The 21066-nt window shown below is 55.2% G+C and overlaps 6 protein-coding genes across 6 annotated transcripts; 5 read left to right on the top strand and 1 right to left on the bottom strand.

Moving 5' to 3' along the window:
• Positions 1 to 698: 698 nt before the first annotated feature.
• Positions 699 to 1746, top strand: T310_2629 (uncharacterized protein; the record flags this gene model as incomplete). The annotated part of the gene is made up of 2 exons (XM_013474533.1): positions 699 to 1064; positions 1165 to 1746. The coding sequence occupies 2 exons, from the start codon at positions 699 to 701 to the stop codon at positions 1744 to 1746; spliced, it is 948 nt and encodes a 315-aa protein (XP_013329987.1).
• Positions 1747 to 2067: 321 nt separating this feature from the next.
• T310_2628 (uncharacterized protein) lies at positions 2068 to 2902 on the top strand (the record flags this gene model as incomplete). The annotated part of the gene is made up of 2 exons (XM_013474532.1): positions 2068 to 2572; positions 2703 to 2902. 2 exons carry the CDS (start codon positions 2068 to 2070, stop codon positions 2900 to 2902), a joined length of 705 nt encoding a protein of 234 aa, XP_013329986.1.
• Positions 2903 to 3453: 551 nt separating this feature from the next.
• On the top strand, positions 3454 to 4152 carry T310_2627 (uncharacterized protein; the record flags this gene model as incomplete). Its single annotated transcript, XM_013474531.1, has 1 exon — positions 3454 to 4152. The coding sequence occupies one exon, from the start codon at positions 3454 to 3456 to the stop codon at positions 4150 to 4152; it is 699 nt and encodes a 232-aa protein (XP_013329985.1).
• Positions 4153 to 5202: 1050 nt separating this feature from the next.
• T310_2626 (Lovastatin nonaketide synthase) lies at positions 5203 to 12687 on the bottom strand (the record flags this gene model as incomplete). The annotated part of the gene is made up of 4 exons (XM_013474530.1): positions 5203 to 6054; positions 6105 to 11915; positions 11972 to 12240; positions 12300 to 12687. The coding sequence occupies 4 exons, from the start codon at positions 12685 to 12687 to the stop codon at positions 5203 to 5205; spliced, it is 7320 nt and encodes a 2439-aa protein (XP_013329984.1).
• A 920-nt stretch (positions 12688 to 13607) lies between these two features.
• T310_2625 (Cytochrome P450 alkane hydroxylase) lies at positions 13608 to 15274 on the top strand (the record flags this gene model as incomplete). The annotated part of the gene is made up of 2 exons (XM_013474529.1): positions 13608 to 14374; positions 14431 to 15274. 2 exons carry the CDS (start codon positions 13608 to 13610, stop codon positions 15272 to 15274), a joined length of 1611 nt encoding a protein of 536 aa, XP_013329983.1.
• Positions 15275 to 16513: 1239 nt separating this feature from the next.
• Positions 16514 to 20518, top strand: T310_2624 (RNA-directed RNA polymerase; the record flags this gene model as incomplete). Its single annotated transcript, XM_013474528.1, has 2 exons — positions 16514 to 17050; positions 17105 to 20518. The coding sequence occupies 2 exons, from the start codon at positions 16514 to 16516 to the stop codon at positions 20516 to 20518; spliced, it is 3951 nt and encodes a 1316-aa protein (XP_013329982.1).
• Positions 20519 to 21066: the final 548 nt, after the last annotated feature.

Raw genomic sequence — 21066 nt, 5'->3', positions numbered from 1 at the left:
TCTCTGCACTCTTAGCGAGGATTCTACCTCCAGTAGTGATTCCTCAGCAGGGATTCTATACCAGTCCGGAAGACCCGTATTGTCATGGAGCTATGGCCAGTCATCCTTTGATATATTCAAGTTCTCAATAGAGACTGCAAGAGTACTGGACAACGCTATTGAGATGCCCCTTTCATCGAAAGTGATCTGGAGTCGGTCCCCCTCACACGGAGTGAGATTGGCCTGCAGCAATCGCTTGAACGCATCAGTCTGAGTGTGGACTTATCAGTCTACTAGCAAGGATTGATGCTACACATGACATCACCGTGCAGAACTGAGCCATTTTGAAATCCTCGCGGCTCGACGATCTGGCAAACTCTGAGATAGGTACGCCCATCTGATCCCTGGTCCAGGCTGGCAGATCGGCTGGCAGCCAGTTCGAATCAGCGACGCAAGCCCACGTGGAGGCACTCGCCAGCAGTTCATTGCCTATCAACGCTATTTCCATCCTGTCCTGCAGGCAGCTGGCAAGGAACCCTCAGCTAGCCCCGATCTGCGATACGAATACGTACCAGGTCTGATCAGTCCAACGATGCCTGAGAATGGGGAAGAAAACGGAACACGCTGGACGGTGGCAAAGGCAGGCGAAGACTGGACTTTTTGATCAGTGTCCACAGAGTTCTTAAGTTCAATCCGTCTCCATCATCTGGTCATCAAGCATGGAGAATCCTCCCAGAGCAGCCGAACTACCGCAGCCGCAGGTCTTCCGAGAAGCGTGCGAAGAATGCCATCAGCGCAAGATCCGATGCATCTCCGGCCATGGAGCCTGCCAGAACTGCGTTGTCTGGGGGCGCGACTGCGTCTTCCGGCCTCGTAGCGTCATGGGCCGTCCGCGAAAGCAGAAGACGAGCTCTTCGACGGAGCGAGGGACTACATCCAAGCGGCAGAAGCAGCAGCAGCAGCAGCAGCAGCAGCAGCAGCAGCAAGAACAACAGGAACAGCAGCAGACCCTGGACAGTTCGGCGCTGCTGTCTTGTGCCAGCAGACCAACTCCCCCTCTGGATACGGCGTTCTCCCTCCCCCACGTATGACTTCAGCCTGCCAAAACCCAGCAGCTTCTTCTTGGATGCCGACCCCAGCAGCCTCAGTAATCCGCAGCTGGAAATCATCTTGACCTCGTCCAAGATCCTGTTCCGGCTGTGCCAGCTCAGCGATCGACTGTTCTCACAGGATCCCGCCTCCCACGAAGGCCTGCTGCCGAAGATCTTCAAGCACGTCTCGACATTCTGCGAGATGCAGGCCATGGACCTCCGCATGCAGCCGGAGAGCGAGACGCAGTCGATGGTACAGCTGGCCCTGCTGATCATCTCCTCCGTGCTGAAGATCTACAGCCTGCTGGTGCAGAACCGCGACGCGATGCTGACTGCGCGGCAGCTGGAGTCGCTTGTTGGTGTCGACGAGCCAGTAGCCAGCAGCATGCCACGACCCCCGACCCCCAGCACCATCTCGTCGCCTCCTGCCAGCAGTGGCTTCTGCCAAGACGTCTTCCAACGAACGCCGTTCCGGCGCCGACTGGCCATTCTGCTGCACCTGACCGTGATGGACTACCATCTGGGCCAATTCCAATGCATCCTCTCGCACTTCTCCTCCACCCTGGGCCAGCAAATGGTTGCCGAGGAAGTCAAGAAAAATAACAGCGACGCGGCCGGGCTGCGAGCGCAGATCCAACTTGTGGCGGAAGGGCTGAAAGTCACCTACTTGGAGTAGTCTCGTCTTTCTTCTTTTGTTCCCCGTTTATAACCAAATTTGGTTATATACTTTCTAGCGGTATGGGTCTAGACAGCAGATAGCTACTAATAGCTACGGGACCTGATTTTGGATTTCGGTATGGTGTTTGGCTTGCATGAATCATGTTTCCAGTTCCGGCTTTTATCCTCTGCTAGACTATAAAATTCTAAAGAGAGAATTTATCTGCCAGTCATCCTATTCTTCTTTCTACCCCACCATCACCGCATGCAACATGTTCTGAATACTCTGCACCATCCGGGCGGTCGTGCTGCGATCGCGGGGAATGTCATGCCCGCCACGATGTTCGACAACCTGCTGGTGCTGCGGCAGACACAGCTGGCGCAGCTGCATCGACTGCTGGCGGTAGGCGCGGTCGTTGGCGGCCCAGATGTGCGTCGTGGGGATGGTTATGCGAGGCTTGATCGTCCTGCTGGGCTGATACCGCCAGAGGAACGGCGTTTCAGCGTCCCAGCGTCCTGCATATCCACCACCAGCGCTGGTAGTGGAAGCTTCGGGGATGCTAACCCTGACCTCCGCGGCAGAGATACGCTGGTTACTACCGACAAGCCTGGCAGTGCCATCCGGCGCGATGGTGAAGGGCGACGAGTCGAGATCGAAGGGCATCGAGGCGCAGAAGAAAACGGCACACTTGAACGGATGCCGCGGCGAGACTCTCTTCGCGTCCTGCAGCATGTACGACGCGGCGAGGGCGGCGCCCTGCGAGAAGCCGATCACGCCGTCGAAGGGGCCTTCGTCATCAATGGCCTCGTCCAGCAGGTCCAAGGCGGCCGCGACTTGGGGTTTGGTGGGCAGCTCGTAGAAGGAGTAGTAGGGTCCGGGGTAGAAGGAGTCGATGCCTGAGTCAGCGTCAATTATTCGTTCAGAGAGAGAGAGAGAGGAAAGTAGATAGAGAGAGATATACGTACCCGGCGCAGTATCAGTTTCGACCTCGCCTTGGAGAAAGACAAACTCGTGCTGCCCGACCAGTTGGGTTCGGGATCTGGGCGAGCTGGGCCTCGAAGATCTGGGCGTTGGTGCCCATGCCGTGGAGGCAGAGGAATTTCATGATCTATATCAATTACTCGTTTGTCAAGAAGTAAAGAGAAGTAACGAAACAAGAGATGGCAAAAACTGAGGCAGGCATAACAAAAGGACTACGTCCAGATTGCATAGATTAAGTCTTTTCTCTCTCTCTCTTCTATCCATGCGATGTTCTCATCTGCCTAGATGACACATACTTGCATCCCCTGGAAGAAAAGTGGCCGAGTGGCTTGCCTCGCCTGTAATTCTCCGTACGCAAGTAGTTAGGGGCTTAGGTCAAGCAAGTAGAATGCTTGTTGGCAGCTAGTGTACTAAATTCCTGCCGAAGAGGGAATTAATTACCGTCCTATCCTCAGCACTGACTAGGGTTAGGTAGGTAATTACGTAGTCTTGTACTACTAGACAACTAAAATATACAGCCATCGTTGTATGCATCTCTTAATCCATGTACTCGACTAATAAATCTTGTAATGACTAGAAATATAGTATATTCTATAAATTTAACAAAGACAGACCTGATTCACACTTTATAGATAGATACTCCTCCTAATCGTATCTTATTGCTTATATACTTACTCTTAAGCACCCGAACTTTAATCTCTCCTTTTTTCGATCTCTCGCTCGACGTCAACAGGCTGCTTCATAATGAGTAACAATCAGGGCCCCTCCAGCTTCAGCTTCAGCTTTAGATGGAAGACCGTGATAACCCTTCTCGCCATCCTCCTCCCCGCACTGGCACTTGCTTTTTCCAACCCATTATTCTCCTCCTCCCTATCTTCTCTATTACCCAATTTCAACTACCCCCTCCTCTCCGCAGACGAGACGATTGTCAACGACGCAGCCCATATCCAAACCCAGCTCCTGGGCACCTGGCATCTCGAATCCTTCGAGCTGCGCATCCACTTACCCGGTCCTCCTCTCCTCGCCGGCCTGACAATATGGACACACTACCCCTTGAGGCACAACCCCAGGGGACTTCTCCTCTACACAGCAGACGGGTACATGTCCGCTCAGCTGATGCAGCAGCAGCAGCAGCAGCCCGGCTCCTGTGCGAGATTCGCGCACGAAGCGTACCAACTCGCGTCAGACACGGAGCTGGCCTGCGCCGCGAGACGGTATCTCGCGTATTCGGGTACTTATACCGTTGACGTAATAACAGACACTAATACCAAGCTGGCTGCTGTGGCTGTTGTCAACCACTCAGTGCACGTCTCCCTGTTCCCGAACTGGCTGGGCACGACGCAGACGAGGATTGTGCAGCTAAAGGATGATCGGTTGATGCTTGTGCCGCTGGAAGAGGGGTTGCCGAGGTGGAAGGTGAGAAAGAAATCAACAGAACCATAATCCTAAGGGCATTATGCTGATGATGTTTGTTTTCTGCGTGATAGAGTCTGAAAGTAAAGCCGCTATTGCGATGGAGAAGAGCGTCGTGGAATGGAATGGAAAGGAATGAATAGATTATAATAGGGATACTCCATTCCTTTCTATTTGAAGTGAAAACTACAGTAAGAGTTCCACTCAACTGTACAGTACTCTGATCTCTTCTTCTCCTTCCTGATAGATGAAATCTACATGTTAACCAGCAGCAGCAAGCAGATGAATCATCGCTTGCTGTCTGACGACCAAACCAGGCTTTTTTTTTTTACTTTTCGGCCGTAAGTCGGAGAAGACGGGCAGACTGACCATCGACCGTCAACATCAACACAGATAGATGCCCCGACGGGCCTGGGATAATACTCTGTAAGCTAAGAAAAAGGAAATAAAAAGTGGCCGAAGGGCAAGCGGTCTCATTTCAGAAAGTGACCGGGCCATTATTTGCCTATGAAAATCTCGCCGACTCTACGTCCTTTACACACACCCCCTGCATAACATCGCCCACCTTCGTTTGATTCGATCGATAACCTTAATAATAATCTCTGTCCAGCTGGAAGAGGCGTGGATTTAATTGAATTGAATTGAATCGAATTGATTTGTCTAGAACAAGATATGTAATACTGTACAGAACATACATACATACGAAACCCTAACCCTAACCCTAAATGTAAGTGTTGTGTAGTGAGCTCTTCCCTCAGTCTTTTTTTTTAAGAAAAAGAAAAATTGTTCAGTTAAAAGACATAAGGGATCCTTTTATAGAATGCAGCGAGATAAAAGGTATCGTTATTTATATAAAAACCTAAAAAAGAAAAAAAGAACCTAAGCCAAGGACTTCGTTCAGGGTCAGAGTTAGAATTAGTATAAGAATAACCAGAATACAATCAAGAGGGTTAAAAAACAAATCAGAAAAATAACTGATACCAAATCCACTATTACGTTAACATCAGCAAATCAAATCTCGATATCAACTGGACTGCCTGCAATCCATGCCTCTCATATCAGCCAATCTGGTCCACCGTTTTAATTATCAGCCTCGACAACTCCCTTCGGCACAAACTTCGACTTGCTCACGATCGTCCGCGCCAGCGTCGCGATCGGCACGTTGCTCATAATGTCGAAGATGGATATGTCCGCCTGCAGGTCGCGGAAGCTCCACGCCCGTATCTCCACCGCCGTCAAGCTGTCGACGCCGTACGCGCTGACCGGCTTCGACGGGTCGATGTCCTCCGCTGCCACCATCATCTGCTTGGCCAGCTTCGCGCCCAGCGCGGCTGCCACGAGATCCGCCCCCGCGCTTACGCTGCTGATCTGGCCCAGCTGCGTCTGCCAGCCCAGGCCCGAGTCGGCCGACCCCGCTGCTTCCGCCGCATCGACGTGCACGATGTGCGTCATCTTGGCGTCGTCCAGATAGTATGGATGCTCCCAGCCTTGCGCGGCCACGTACCCTCCCGTGGCAAACCCTGTAATGACCTGTCGCGGCGTGGCCTGTCCGTTGACCGTCTCCCCCGTGATGGCGGCCTGCAGCACCGCCATGAATTCGTCCGCCTTCAGCGCCACATAGCCCTGCGCAGCGAGACTGTCGATCAGTTCCGAGTTCTCCGCCACGTATCCAATCCCGGTGACGGGGCCGACATCGAACGAGACCGCAGGAAGACCGCGCGCGTGTCGGTGATGAGCGAGGGCGTCCAAGAACGTGTTGCCAGCCGCGTAGTTGGCCTGCCCACGAGTCCCGGCCACGCCGGATGACGACGAGAGCATGACAAAGAAATCCATGTCCTTGGGCAGGAAGCGGTGGAGATTCCACGTTCCTGGAGCTTTGGGATTCACGCTCAGCGACCATTGCTCCGGGGTCATTTGTGTAAACGCAGCATCCTGTATTTATCAGAAAAAACAATCCAATGCAAAATTGGGTGGAAACTTACAGCCAACGACATGGCCGCCTGGATAACCCCCCGGATCGGAGGCATCTCTTCCTGGCACCGAGTAATTGCTGTCTGGACCTCCTCCGCATTTCCAATATCGCAGGCATAGGCCACTGCCCGCACCCCCTCCTCGGCCAGCTTGTTGAGCAACGCCTGCGCTTCCGGCTTCGCGGCCCCCGATCGAGACAAGAACGCCAGGTTCCTGGCGCCGTGGTCGACCATCCACAGTGACAGACTGCGGCCCAGTCCCCCAAGACCACCGCTCAGAACGTACGTCGCGTTGGCATCAAATTCAGCCGCCTTCACCGGGCGAGGCACCGTCATGACCCTGTCGTCGTCGTGCACCTTGAAAACCACTTTTCCAATGTGTTTGCCGCTCTGGAGGAGGCGGAATCCTTCCTCGATCTGAGAATAGCTCATCACGTTGATGGGAACAACTGGTTGGCAATGCTTGGCATGCATAAACGCCATCGTCTTCTCGAACAGCTGCGATGCCCGCTGGATGCTCTCGCGCAGCGTCCCGATCACATTGACCGAGTGGAACGATACGTTTTTCAAGAAAGGACCCATGTCAAGTCCCGTATTTCCGGTGATATCCTTCTTGCCCAGCTCGACAAACCGTCCGAACCACGCCAGGCACAGCCAGGACTGTCGTAGCGCTTCACCCGCCAACGAGTTCAGCACCACGTCAACCCCCCTTCCGCTCGTCACTCGCATCACTCCCTCGGCAAAGCTGAGGTCGCGGCTGTTGAAGATGTGATCCTCCGCGATGTCGTAGTGCTCCATGAGATGCTTCTTCTTGGCCTGCGAACCCACCGTCACAAACACTTCGGCCCCAACATGCTGCGCGATCATCACAGCTGCCTGGCCGACACCACCAGCAGCCGCGTGGATGAGCACTTTCTCCCCCTTCTGCAGGCGTGCCTCCTCTACCAGCGCCTGGTAGGCCGTGCAGTAGATCATCGGGATCGATGCCGCCGTCTCAAACGTCATGCCAATCGGGATCGGCTGGAACATCGATTCCGCATTGCGGGCGTAGTTGCTGAAGGCACCCAGCAGCCATGTCATCACTCGATCGCCGGGCTTGAACTTGGTCACCGCCGGTCCAACTCGCGTCACGACGCCGCTGCACTCCAGACCGACGGCCGGTTCTTGGATCTGGTCCATAGCCACCATGATGTCCATGAAGTTCAGCCCACTGGCCCGCACCTCGATCTCGACATCCTCGTCCTTCAGCGGTTGGCGATAGCGTTCGTCATCTTTGAAGAAGAGAGTATCCATCATCCCCGGCACCCCGATGGTCAGTGTCAACGCCCGGTCCGGCTGCTTAAACGGCGCGAGTTCCGGTTTGCGCTCGACGGTCATGGACGAGATCAGGTCGTTGGTCCCCTGTTCCAGATGCACGCGGGGAACCATCATGTGGCCCGCCCGGACGGCAAACTCGCGGTCCCCTTCCATGACGGACAGTTCGCGCATGGCTTTGATGACGAAGCTGGCGTTGGTGTCTGTATCTACCGGAATGGCCGGGTCGAGGTCGACGGTGCAGAAGGCAATGCCCAGTTGTTCCTGACGAATGGTTCGCGACAGGCCGGTGATCAACGACAGACCCGGGTTCTCGCAGTCGATGGTTCCGCCACAGGTGACCCAGGTCAGACTGGCTGAATCCAAGATGATGCTCTTCACCGTTTTGAAATCATCAGCTCCGATCCCGAAGAGCAAGGGCGTCTCGAGTTCGGCGAGCATGATGCAGGCCTTCCCCGAGAACTCCATATCGCGCACTCCATCGAAGCGGCTGGTCGAAACAGAAACTCCCAGTCTTTCCATTTGGCCCGCGAGCTTGTTCGAAAGCGCCCTTTCTTGTGCACTGGGGTTGTTGGACTGGATGATGAGCACGTCGCTTGGTACATCCCGGACGGCTGCTCCCTGTGCCGTGGAGAGCAAGACGGGGGAAGATTGTTCTGCAGGCCAGAAACAGTCAGCTCCGCTGAAGTCGTGAGCACACAGCGTGGCTTCTTCCAGAGTCGATGCCTCGGGACCAGAGACGATCAGCTTGCCACCGGCTTTGAGCAAGAGCCGGACATTTATGATGGCATCTTCCAGAGATGAAGCTGCCGTAGAGAGATCCGTCACCACAATACAGTCGAAATTGCCCTTCTGCAGGCCCTGTTCCACGGGATCGTGATCAATCCTCAGCACTTTTGTTGCCACGTACGGTTCCCATATGCCGAACTTGGCATTCATCTCATTGACCGCGTCCTGCTTAGCTGCCGTGGCCAGGTAAGATGCGAACCATGGCGTCGACTCTCCGTTCCTGCCGGCGAGAGCGTTCAGAATCTGCTCCGTCACGACCGCGTCGCCCGCGCCTACTTCTAAGATCTTCATGGCTGGGTTCTTGTGCGCCGCCAGTTGCAGGAAATTCACAAGTGGAGAAGCGGTTCCAGCCGCACACAACGCCTGGATGTCGTCGTTCTCCAGGTTCGAAATGTCTTCCTTCCACCGAAACTCACCCGCGATCTTGCGCAGACGGGCCTTCGCCTCCCCAGCCGCGGCCACATCAGTCATGGCGGAGAGGCGTGTGGCCCGAATCCGCTCGAATATAACCAGAGGCTTCTCCCAGCCCTTGGTCGACGCATAGACGGAGGCCTCTGCTTCCTTCAGACCCGTGTAGCCGGCCAGACTGTACGTCTGGAAGATGTCCCCTGGCGTGGAGTGAATGTCCGCCGAGACGAACAGCCGCTCAATGTACGTCGGGATTGCGGCCACCTTCATCTTTTCATTGGGCCCTTCGACTGTCGGCAGCAGCGTTTGGACGATCGCGTCCAGCGTGCAGGGGTGAATGACGTGGTCGTGGATGAAATTGTGCGGCATCGTACTGGCCATGTCCGGGATCCGGACCACGCAGGCACTCTGATTCTCGCCCTTGTTGATCTCGACTAGATTGCGGAATGTCTCGCCAAGCTGGAGCCCGATCTCAAACTGATGGTCATAGAACTGCTGGGCCGACTCGGAAGTCGTGGATTCCCGGCATGCCTGCTCGTATCGCTCCCGGTGCATGGCGTTCGACAGCCGGGTCTCGTCGGCAAAGATGGAGTTTGGCGGACCATTCTTGTACCGGACGGTCAACAAGCCCGTGCAGTTCTGCGACCAAGCCTCCCTTCCGGGTCGCGAGTAGATCGTGAACTCGTGCCATGCCGAGGTGGTCGCTTGTGAACCCATCCGCCACGGCCGGAGGTGCAGCATCGTCTCAACCCCTTCCTCATCGCGAGGCACGATGAGCGCGTTCCCGACAACAATGTCTCGCAACTCGTAACCGTCGACCTCCAGGTCCGGATCAGCGATCTGCGCCGCCGCTTCCAAGGCCATCACCATCATGCCCGCGGCGGGATACAGAAGGGTGTTGTGGACGGAGTGATCTTCGATCCACGGGTTCTCCGATAGACGCAAGAAGTTGCGCCAGCGAGGTTCGGACGGGTTTCCCTCGTCGTCCAGAAGGCCAAGAAGATCCTTGCGGGGCAGTTTCTTGAATCGATAGTTGTACGCCAGCGCGGACTCGTGCCAGTACTTGTTTGTGTGGTTCCAGGGAAATGGGGGCAGGTCGACGAGCAACTTTGGCTTGCTGGTGCCCTGGCATGGTGTATTCGCTGCTCCGATCCGGGCGGGATATCCCTGCTGGAACAAGCGGCCCACGACCTCGAGCGTTGAACGGGCAGCGTCATGACCCCTGGTCAAGACGGACAGTGACAGGCAGTCCGCGCCGGCCGCGCTGAGGATTTGCTTGATGGGGCCCTGGAGGGCGCTATGAGGGCCGACTTCCACCAGGACATCGACATACGGCTTGACCTTGGCCCGCTTTCGCTTGCGGTTCTCCGAGTGTTCCAGAAGCGCCTGGGCTGCCTGGGAGAAACGCACGGGGTTGAGCATGTTGGACACCCAGTACTCGGGTCCCAGGTGGGAGTTATCAACAAGTCCGCCCGTGACGCTCGAGAACATCCTGGGCGCTTGGTCATCCTCTGGCAGTGGCTGGATCTTCTCGAGCGAATCCCGGTACTGCGCGCTGATGCCGCGCATATGCGGCGAGTGGTAGGCGGTTTCCACCTTGAGTCGGCGAGCAAACCGGCCGTCGGCTTTCATCATGGCCTCGATCTCCAGAATTGCAGCCAAATCACCCGAGATTGTCACACTGGAGGGACTGTTGATGCACGCCACGACGGCCTGGCCCTTGGTAGCTTTCTCAAGATAAGGCCGGGCCTCCTCTTCGCCCACGCCCGCGGCCAGCATGCCGCCCCGGAGCCGGGGCGGGAGCTCAGAGAGCAGGTTGGAGAGACGGCCTCGATGGTAGGCGATCGTCATGGCATCCTCGCGAGAAATCGCGCCCTTGGCGTATGCGGCCGCAATCTCGCCGCTCGAATGGCCGACTACGGCCAACGGAGTGATGCCCCAGTGGCGAAGGAGATCGACCAGGGCAATCTGGACTGCCGTGCAGATGGGCTGACCGTACATGGGCTCGTTTATCTTGGACGATTTCTCGTCCTGGAAGAGCTCTGTTACCAGCGACCACGGACAGCCGATAGAGGTGAGATGGGTGCTCGCGGCGCGAAGACTCTCCGAGTAGACATCGTACGCCCACAGTTCTCGTCCCATGGCCCAATGCTGTGCACCTTGTCCTGTGAAAACGAAGCCTAACTTGGGGACAACTGATGACCGGATAGGCTTGGCTGCATCGTCCAGGCCCGCGCGGAGCTCCTGGACCGAGGAACTGATGGTGAATGATTTCCACGGCAGAATGCTGCGTCGTTCCGCCATCGTGTAGGCAACGTCCTCCAACAATTCTTCGGCCTGGGTGGCGTCAAGCGACTCCAGCCTCCCCTCGACGTACCCGCCGTACGCGTCGGCGATGCGTTTGATGCCGCCTTGCTCGTGTGCGGACCACACGATGAGTTTGGGGACGGACTTGTTGAGCTCTGTTTTGATGATGGCGAGACCCTCCGTCGAGTGACTGTCCGACAACGAGAGCGAGATGTCCGAGTCCGACCGATGATCTGAGCTCAAGGCATCCGTGCCCGGAATAGTAGTGTGGTGGAAGCCCTTGATTCCGCGGGCCTTCATGTAATGATAGGCATCGTCGAGAACGGCATGGGCGTTGGCGCCTCCGAACCCGAAGGAGTTGATGCTGACCCGCCGTAGGCCTTCGTACGGCCAGGGAGTCAGCTCACGCGGGATGGCGAGGTTCCATTCATCCAGCTTGATCCGCGGGTTGAGTGTTTCCAACCAGACCTGGGGAGGAATGAATCCCTTTTCCAGAACGTAGAGAGCCTTAGTGACGCCAGCCAATCCACTCGCCCCCTCGAGATGGCCGATATTGGCCTTGATAGAACCCACCCATAGCGGCTTGTCCGGAGGTCGAGCCTTGCCAAAGGTTGCTCCCAAGGCACTCGTTTCAATGGGATCGCCGGCAGCGGTCCCGGTGCCATGGGCTTCAAAATACCCTGTGTCCGCGAGGTTGAGGCCAGCATCCTCGTACACACGGCGGATGAGGGTGGCTTGCGCCTCGGCTGAGGGTAGGGTGATGCCGGGCGTGTTGCCATCCTGATTGCAGCCCGTGTTGCGGATCACTGCTCGGATCACGTCGTTGTCGCGGAGCGCCCTCTCCAGCGGCTTGAGGACGACGAAGCTGGTTCCCTCGCCGCGAGCGTAGCCGTTGCCCTTTTCATCAAAGGTCTGGCACTTGCTGTCAGGAGTGAGGAAGTGGAGAGTCGACATGGTCGTGTTGTACTCGGGCGTGCACATAAAGTTGACACCGCCGACGAGGGACTGGAAACATTAGCTTCTCTTTTCTACAGCTAAGAAAAAGAAAGAGAGAAGAATACCATTTTCGACTCTCCTGTCCGCAGACTCTGACAGGCGAGATGCAGGGCCACCAGCGACGAGGAGCATGCCGTATCGATCGTCATGCTGGGCCCGCGCAAGTCATAGAACCACGAGACCCTGTTTGAGAGACAGGCAGCCGCCACGCCTGTGGGGAAATAGGCAGGAAATGTCTCAGGATCGTGTGAGATCATATTGTTGTAGTCCTGTGTGAAGCAACCGACGTAGCAGGACGTATCCGAACCGACCACGTCTTCCATCCTGATCCCCGCTGGAGATCGATCATCTTAGTAAATCGCACACATAAGTAAAACAGCCAGTTTGCCTTACCGTTTTCCATAGCTTCATAAGCCACCTCCAGACACATCCGCTGCTGCGGATCCATGGCCTTGGCTTCGTTGGGCGTGATGGAGAAGAAGGGCGCGTCAAACGCCTCAGGAGCCCTGTTCATGAAGTGGGCGCCGCGGAAATTCTGTGTCCCCGCGCGCTCAGCGTGCGGATGATAAAAGGCGTCGATATTGAATCGATCCTTGGGGACCTCGCTCAAGGCGCTGCGGCCCTGGCACAGGAGCTCCCAGAGCTTCTCTGGGTTGGCCGCGTCGCCAGGAAACCGTCCACCGATGCCCACGATGGCGATGGGCATCACCTTGTCTCCTTCGAGCCGGAGATCGCCATTGAGGGGACGGGCAGGGGCAGTCTCTGCATCGATGAACGGCATGTCGAATGTTCACCACTAGAATAAGCGGACGGTTGGAAGACAAGAGGTGTATGAGGCAATATCACACGTGATGAACAAGATGGATTCTGTAGTGGAACAGAGTGGTGCTGTTGGCTTCCAACCTTCGATCCCTGATATGCTAGTTGATGTGCTGGCTCCTGGCCTCCTTGACTGTGTGAAAAGATACGATGATAGAGTAGGAGAAGATAAAACCGGCCATCGGTTCGTACCATGTAGATTATATCCTCCTAAAGCCAGGTATCAATCACATCCAGACAGCTATGCGCGATTTCCCTCCGTCAACCAACACGAAGGAGTGGCGACTGATACGAGCCACTCTCGCCGATGGTTCTAGGGAACCATCTTGGATCCAGCTCTGAAAAGTGACACCTCACGAGGGAGGAGACTTCTTCGCCAGCCAGTCAATCTTCCGCGCGTCACGAGGGAGAGAACACCCTCCACACTAAAGCAAATGGCGCGGGCATGCCGAGCTGAATCGTGTCGAACAGCCACGTGAAGGAGCAAGGAACATGTTCCAGTGCGGCCATTTGTTAGCATCGCGCGATGTGTTACCTGAGATGGGGCTGTCAGAGATGGATGGATCGATCAATCACTCAGGCAATCGGAACTGCAGTAGGAGCGGAGACACCGAGCTCCAGATCTGTAATGAGAGGGAGAATGGATCTCGAGGCAGGACTGCGGCGATATTTGATGGTACTAGCAGGGTTCTGAAGGCACTAAAAACCGTGTTCGGGGCCTTTCTGCATCGTGACGAGAAGATGTCGCCGAACGGAGACTTTTGGATCTTGTCCAGGCAGGCACGTGCTCTGGGTTCACATGATCCCAACCAGCTAGAGGTGATTTAAAGAAATGAAGAACCAGATGAGCTGTTCGAGGGGCTGCCTGACAGCCACAGGAGCATGGCGTTCCTCGTCAGCGATTATTTCTCGTGGAGATATCTCCCAATTGCCCTTCCCCTGCTCTTCATCGGCTCCCTCTACGTCCAGCGATGGCTCAGTCGTCGCAGCGCCCTGGCCATTGGCGCCATGGCGCCCGATGTCGATATTAGAGGCCCCTTGGGTAGGATTGGCTTCTTCTGCAGAGTCAGAGATGATGCGCTAATATTAGTCTGGACAGGCCTAGGCTTCTTCTTGGAAGCAATCCGTACCTGGCGAAACAACACCGCGCTGGAATTCTGGCAATGGATCTTTGATCACACCGGATGTGCCGCCCGAGGCTCGTACACAGCCGAGGTCATGATCATGAACGGCCAGCGCATGATCCTCACGGCTGACCCGGAGAACGTCAAGGCCGTTTTGACCTCCCAGTTCAAGAGCTGGGGCAAGGGCCAGATGCTGTACGACGCCTTTCGGCCGTTCCTGGGCGACAGCATCCTCAGTACCGACGGCGAGCAGTGGCATCGCGCGCGCCAGATCATCCGGCCGTTCTTCGAGAAGACACGCGTGTCCGATCTGGACTTGTATGAGCGCAATGTCCAGCGGCTGATTCCCAAGCTGGATAAGACCGCGATCGTGTCGATCGATGATCTGATCTTCCGCTACACCCTGGATACCATTTCCGAGTTTCTTCTTGGGAACCGGGTAGGCAGCCTGGAAGACAGCTCCAATGGCTTTACGGAGGCCTTCAATGAGGTCCAGCGGGTGCAGAGCGTTCTGATGCGAGCCGGGTAGGTAGATCGTCGAAGATACCTCTTCAGATATGCTAACTCCAGTTCATCGGTAGACCGCTCACTTGGGCCATTCCCCGCAAATCTTACCTGGAGAATATCAAGCGGCTGGATCGATACATGGAGCCCTTTATCTCCCAGGCGCTGACGCTGCCGCCAGGCAGTCCGGAAGCCAAATCAGACACCTTGCTGCAAGCCCTGGCCAGCTGGACGCGCGACCGCCAGATGATCCGCGATGAGCTGACGAGCGTGCTGTTCGCCGGCAGCGACACCACCGCCTCATCTATGTCCTGGATCTTCTTCGAGCTGGCGCGACACCCAAACGTGGTGGCCAAGCTGCGCGCCCTCATTCTGCGCAAGATTGGCACCCGCCGACCGACCTACCAGGAGATCAAAGATCTTAAATACCTGCAGTACGTCATCAACGAGACGCAACGGCTCTACGCAACGATGCCTTTCGCCACAAGGCAGGCCCTGCAGGACACCACTCTGCCTCGCGGCGGCGGGCCTGACGGCCTGAGTCCCATCGGGGTGCGTGCCGGCACGCCCATCATTTACTCGGCGCTGCTGATGCACCGTCGTCGGGATCTCTACCCCCCGGTGTCCGAGTCATTCCCCGATCCATTAGAGTGGGTGCCCGAGCGGTGGGAGCACTGGACGCCCAAGAGCTGGCAACTGATCCCGTTCAGTGGCGGACCGCGCATCTGCATCGGCCAGCAATTCGCCCTCATGGAGATGGGCTACACGCTGTGCCGGATTCTGCAAACCTTCGAGCATATCGTCGACTACACCGGCGGCGGACCGCCCGTGCTGAAGTGCGGAATTGTGGTGACACCGTTCCATGGCGTCCAGATTGGCTTTGTGAGGCCAGCTGTTGCTGCCAACACGCCGCAAGAGTGACGTTGCAGGACTGGATCTGTAAATCTGAAGGAAGAGAGAGCTGAGGAATTCAATCAAGATAATTTACTCATAATGGTCCCTCCATGCGCGCTGTCGAAATTGCTCTGCAATCTCAATAGATAAACAGCTGTATCTAGTAGATGGGGTTTCGGGAGACATGATTGGTTCCTTTCAGGGTTCTTTCCCTTTCAGTCAGAGCTATCACGTGATGCACTCGATGTCACGTTACTTCAGAGATAATATTCCTCGGGATCCTTCTGCAGCTTGGTCAACCTTCCTCAAGAGTCAAGCAAGAAACGCACCGTGGCTGCACCCAGTTCAAAGTTTTGGTGGCGCTGTTCTTTCTTTGTTCTTTGTTCCTCCTTTGAACATGGAGTCCCTCTGCCCCTCTTTCCCCTTTGTCACTCATGCATCTCCAGCAATTAAGCGAGCATGACAGGATCGCCTGTCCGGGGTGCAGGCCAGTCATGAGCGGCCGTCGCGGCCAGGGGCGCGCTAATCCCTGGCGGGCCGAGCGGTGCGCCGTCGGGAGGCGCGGCATTTTCCAGTGATTAATTTAGTCGCCCTGTATCCAACCCGTTTTTGCATTTATCATGGCGGGGCTAGTTGACGGGGGACTGAGAATCGTCCCTCGAGGACTGATTCCTGCCCTTCAGCTGCTTCTTTATCTCTCAATTCGGCCAGCCAGCTTCTCCCCCGTCAATTGATGCCGGAATACGGACTTCTGGACACATCTTCGACTGCCGCCATGAATGCTTGACCAACACTAAGCAAGCAAGCAAACATTCGAGTACAACCCCAATGCATGCGGTATCGAGGAGTAGGATCAGAGGTGCTCTCTCTCTGGAACGACGTCAATTGCTTCATTTGCCACCCAGGAAACGTCTAGTCAGCTCTTCTGCCGCCTGAAGTCAGAGCTCTGGTCGGAACATTCACGAACATCGAATATCCCGCATTATTTTCTTCTTGGCTGCTTGTTTGTTTGCTTCTGCCGCTCAAGCAGCTGCATCTCCCCATTGTCGTGATGTTTTTGTGGCAAGAACTCCACAGAATCTGCAGTGTTCTGTAATTTCCAAGTTTGTGACTTAAGACGTGTTGGCTTTGTTGGATATTTTTACATGCTTCCAGAATAAACTCTCCCGCTGTTGCACATTTACCCAAAAGCCGTCCTGCACATCCTTTGTGGACGGCATTCCTTGATCATTTTTTAACCTTACTATTTCACCGTCTCTAGCAAACATGGGGTCATATCACCCTCAAACGCCGGATCGCCGGACGGGTAAGAAATTGGATCTTATCATTGAAGATCTGAACTTGAAATTCGATCTCCGAATCCCCAATCCCTCGCTGTCGTCGCCCAGTTCGCGTGAGAGAGAGAAGCCACTCGACTTAAAATGTTTCCTTGCCCTTAAAGAATTACATTTCAAAAACGTCAACATCGATCGCATCTTGCAAAACTTTGAGGAGAGAGTGCAAGCATGGGTTCCGAAGCCGAGACAAGAGCCGGGAACCCTACCCACGACGAGCAACTTTCTGAGAAGAGACGGCTACCGCAGCATATCGGCTGGCGAACGTAAGAAGCGTCTTGAAATTCTTGAGGAATTGCTCAGAGATGAGATCTATCTTATAAGAGGGGGATCGTTTAGCCCCCATGCGCTTGACCGCCTCCGTCGTCCAAGAGATTTGTCGAACGGGCCACCACGACCTAGCGATCATGCACGTTCCCGAGCCCCCAGGCCATCTGAGACAAAGAGGAAGTCTTTCGATGATGAAGAGGTATTTCGCACGGCTCCCAGCTCCCCAATCCTCTCTCCTGATGAGGGCTAACAGTCAATGGAGACCGAGGACGAGTTCGAAGACTCCGTTTTTGACGAGATGGACGCTGACGATTTTTTTCTCGATGACGATCAGAAACCCGAATCCCCAAAGAAGAAAAGACAATCGAGAATCTCCGATTACATGAAGGTTGTCAAACCTGACCAAAGTTCAAGCAATGCCAAACCCCAGCCGATGCCTGCCCCACAAAATGAACTGAACACTAGCTTCGCAACTACCGTGACATCCGACTCCGACGACGACATCTTTGATCCGCCGCGCGATCCTCGTGCGCTGGGCCGATCGTTTGACACCGATATCACAGAGCCAATGGAAGAAAGCCTGACTCAGGACAGCTCAACCGTTGGAGTCATGCTTAGCGAAGAGGTGACATCGATTTTGCAAGCAGTTGAAGGAGAAAGTTTCTCTACGTCGAAAGCACATCCCGAGCAAGACCTTGCCGAACAGAAGCTTCTCAATGATCTTCTCCAAAACGGTCCATTTGCCAAAAGAAAGTATTTACCAAGCTCGGTTTCTCTGCGGGCTAGATATGAGCTGGAGAGAATCGCTGAGGAATGGGGGATCCCTCTCAAGGATGTCCTAGCTGGGGACAAGGATCCCTTCAATGACCATGAAGGCTTCTGGAAGTGGATCGAAGGACACACCCAGCGACATGGGAAAGCCCTCCCGGAGAAGTCGCCTGCGAAGGCTTGGGATGCAGCAGTAAACCAATTCAAGGTCGTGGACAAGCATTCTGAAGTCGTCGTGCTCACTGGCGCACTGAACTGGCGCGACAAGTCCGAGGCTGGGATTTTCAAACTGAAACTCAATCCCCTCAAAATTGAGCGAAGCTGTCGCTTCCATCGTCGATTCGGTTCCGACCGGTTTCTGAGCCTGACCATCCCTGCGCCTTCACGGCCCCCTTCCCACCTTCGCTTTAACTCGCATCCGTCGCTTCTTCGTGAAACTATCGCCAAGTGGCTCACTCACTACGAACACTACCTCCTGGGAAGAACATGGCGGGCATTCTACGTGGAAGATGTCAAGAGCAAGAGCAAGAAAAATAAGAGCGACATTCGATTCAGAGTGGAATTCTTCGCTGTTGACGGAATTGACTTTGATCACAGCCGTTCCGCACCCTCCTTGGCGCCCATCAACCAGCCCTGTGACAAGCACACCCCCATGAGTGTGGAAGCATTGCTGGAGTGGCACATGCCGCGCCATGCGAATATGGACCAGACAGACTGTAAACTTTTCCAGCGGATCGCCCTTGGACTCTCCAAGACGTGGGCCAGCGTGGTTCTCCGTCCAGAGGAGATTCTGCATCTCGAAGACGACAAGAGCAAGCCGGAGGTCATGAATGACGGCTGTGCTTTGATGTCGAGAGCGCTGGCTCGAGAGATCTGTGACCACCTCGGGATCCAAGGAAGTACGCCCAGCTGCTTCCAAGGCCGCATTGCGGGAGCCAAGGGACTGTGGATGGTGGACCGACAGAATTCGCCCATCCACGCTGGTGAGAGGGATTTCTGGATTCAGATTTCGGATTCTCAGCTGAAAGTCAAACCCCACCCACACTACTGGTCTCCGAAGTCGGCGGACGATGAACAGTTGACGTTCGAGGTAGCCAACTGGTCCAAGGAGTTGCATCCCGTCGAACTGAATGTGCAGCTCCTCACCATTCTGGAGGAAAGGGGGCCGGTCCGGGAATATATCGCGGAGGTGATGCGCGACGGAATCCGGCAGATGTATGGAGATTTCGCGGCGGTGATCGAGCAAGACAGTCCACAGCTGGCCAGACTCCTGGTGAAGAAAATCAGGCCTCGGCTGGAGGACAGTTTCTCGCGCAACAGCTTCAGGCGCATCGACCAGTGGATCCTCGATGACACCAAGAGTATCATCCGATTTTTGGAAGCCGGGTTTTCTCCTAGAAACTTCAGCCTTTTACGAGACTGTTTGAGGCGCTGTCTTGTCCACACGCTGGACCGCTACGTGACGGAGCTTCACATCCCCATCCCGTTGTCGACCTACGCGTATAGCATTGCCGACCCGTACGACGTTTTGGAAGAAAATGAAGTTCATTTTGGCTTTTCGCGCGAGTGGCCAGATGTCGGGTTCGACGACACCATGCTGGACGGAGTGGATGTGCTCGTCGGCCGCCTCCCAGCCCATCGACCCTCAGATATTCAGCGACGACGGGCGGTGTGGAAGCACGAGCTACGTCACTTCAAGGATGTCATTGTCTTCTCTAGCCGAGGAGAAAAGCCGCTGGCGAGCTTACTGTCCGGCGGTGACTACGACGGCGACAAGCCATGGATCTGCTGGGACCCGAGGATTGTGGGTAGTTTTAATGATGCCCCTCCTCCAAAGAAAGAACTCCCGCCCGAGCGTTTTAGGCTCACGAAACACGCACGGCCGATGCGTGAGGTGCAATCGACGGAAGAATTTCTGGAAGGGACGTTCAAGTTCAATTTGACCCTGTCCAATCTGGGGCGATGTACTGTCGAACACGAGAAGATCGTCTACGAGGAAGATGAATCAGTCGGCTCGGAAAAGGCACAAGAGCTGGCAATGCTCCTCAGCCATCTTGTGGACGGGCGCAAGGCGGGTCTCCAGCTGTCGGAGAAAGCCTGGCAGGAATATCGGAAAGAGATCAGCCCTCGCAAACGGGGGGTGCCCGCGTACAAGGACCCTGGCGCCACCAGGTGGAAATCGTCCAACATCATCGACTACCTGAAATTCGAAGTGGCTCAAAGGGAGAAGCATAATGTCTTGACACGGTTTACGGCGCTCTACGAGGGATTAGGGGGAAAGGATAGTCGAGATTCAGATCTCATTCGTCCGTGGCAGAAGGCTTGGACGAGGGCGCAAAGGGAGAAGGAGGTGTCGAACAACAAATTAATTGATGCCCTCCAAGAGGTCCGACGGCGTGTGGAGGATGCCAAGAGCCGATGGGCAGACTTCTGCTGCAGGGGGTTCAAGAAACCGTATGATGCTGTCGTCCAGCGAGCGGCGGATCTGATCCGCGAGATCCAGCCACCGGATTGCGACCACCCGCTGGTGCATACGTGGCAGAACAGCGAGTATGAGTGGCGGACGTTGCTGGCATCGTGCACGTATGAGCGATACCGGCAGCACAAGTTTGCCTGGTATGCGGTTGGGGAGACGCTGTGCCGGATCAAGACGGGCGATGGGCCGGCGCGCCTCGTGTGCGAGAGCATTTACTACTGCATGAAGGTGAACAGCAAAGTGTCGCGACGGCTGGCAGCGATGGAAGTGGACGATGGCGATGACGACGCGGGGGTTGACGACGACGAGTTTGAAGGCAAAGAGGCGATTGAAATGTTGGTCGATCGCGATGACGGGAGCACGGCCGGTTTGGCGACGTTGGATTACTTTGATGACGATGAGGATGGACTGTCGGTGGAGTAAAATCACCACCAAGCTGTATCTGTCTGGTATCTGTTTCATATACCCTGAGTTGTTACTTGATTGATCTCTATCACCTAGTAAATACTGGAGATTTAATAGTGGTATGTACAGACTACATCTGAGAATGAAGTCCATCCCTCAGCGGAAACCTGTAGTCCACTAAGATATTGATATATGTCGTTCCTAGGTAATGTCCTGTCCCATGTGAATACGCCAGGGAATAGGCCTGCTGCCACCTTCCCGAACCGGTCAAACGTCTCGATCAGGCAATTTGGAATATCCGGCACGTGGAACATCTATCCGATTGGCCAGTTGAGCTGTCAAGTGATGCTTCTTCATGTGACTGCGGATGAACTATTCAGCCGACCCAACGCAGCGGGACAGGCCTGATGACGGTCACATGCCAGTCACACTCGGGGATCCTTGTTTCGCTGAATGAATGGGCTTTGTCTGACAATAAAGAATTAGCAGATCGAATACTGCATTGTATCACCTTACCCAGTACCTATCTATATATAGACGATAATAATAGCAGTAGAATAGCATGC

Source organism: Rasamsonia emersonii (genome assembly GCF_000968595.1).
Source record: "Rasamsonia emersonii CBS 393.64 chromosome Unknown ctg1118621760033, whole genome shotgun sequence".
NCBI classification, from domain to species: domain Eukaryota; kingdom Fungi; phylum Ascomycota; class Eurotiomycetes; order Eurotiales; family Trichocomaceae; genus Rasamsonia; species Rasamsonia emersonii.
The sequence above is the reverse complement of the archived record's forward strand: the minus strand, read 5'-3'. Positions and strand labels throughout refer to the sequence as shown.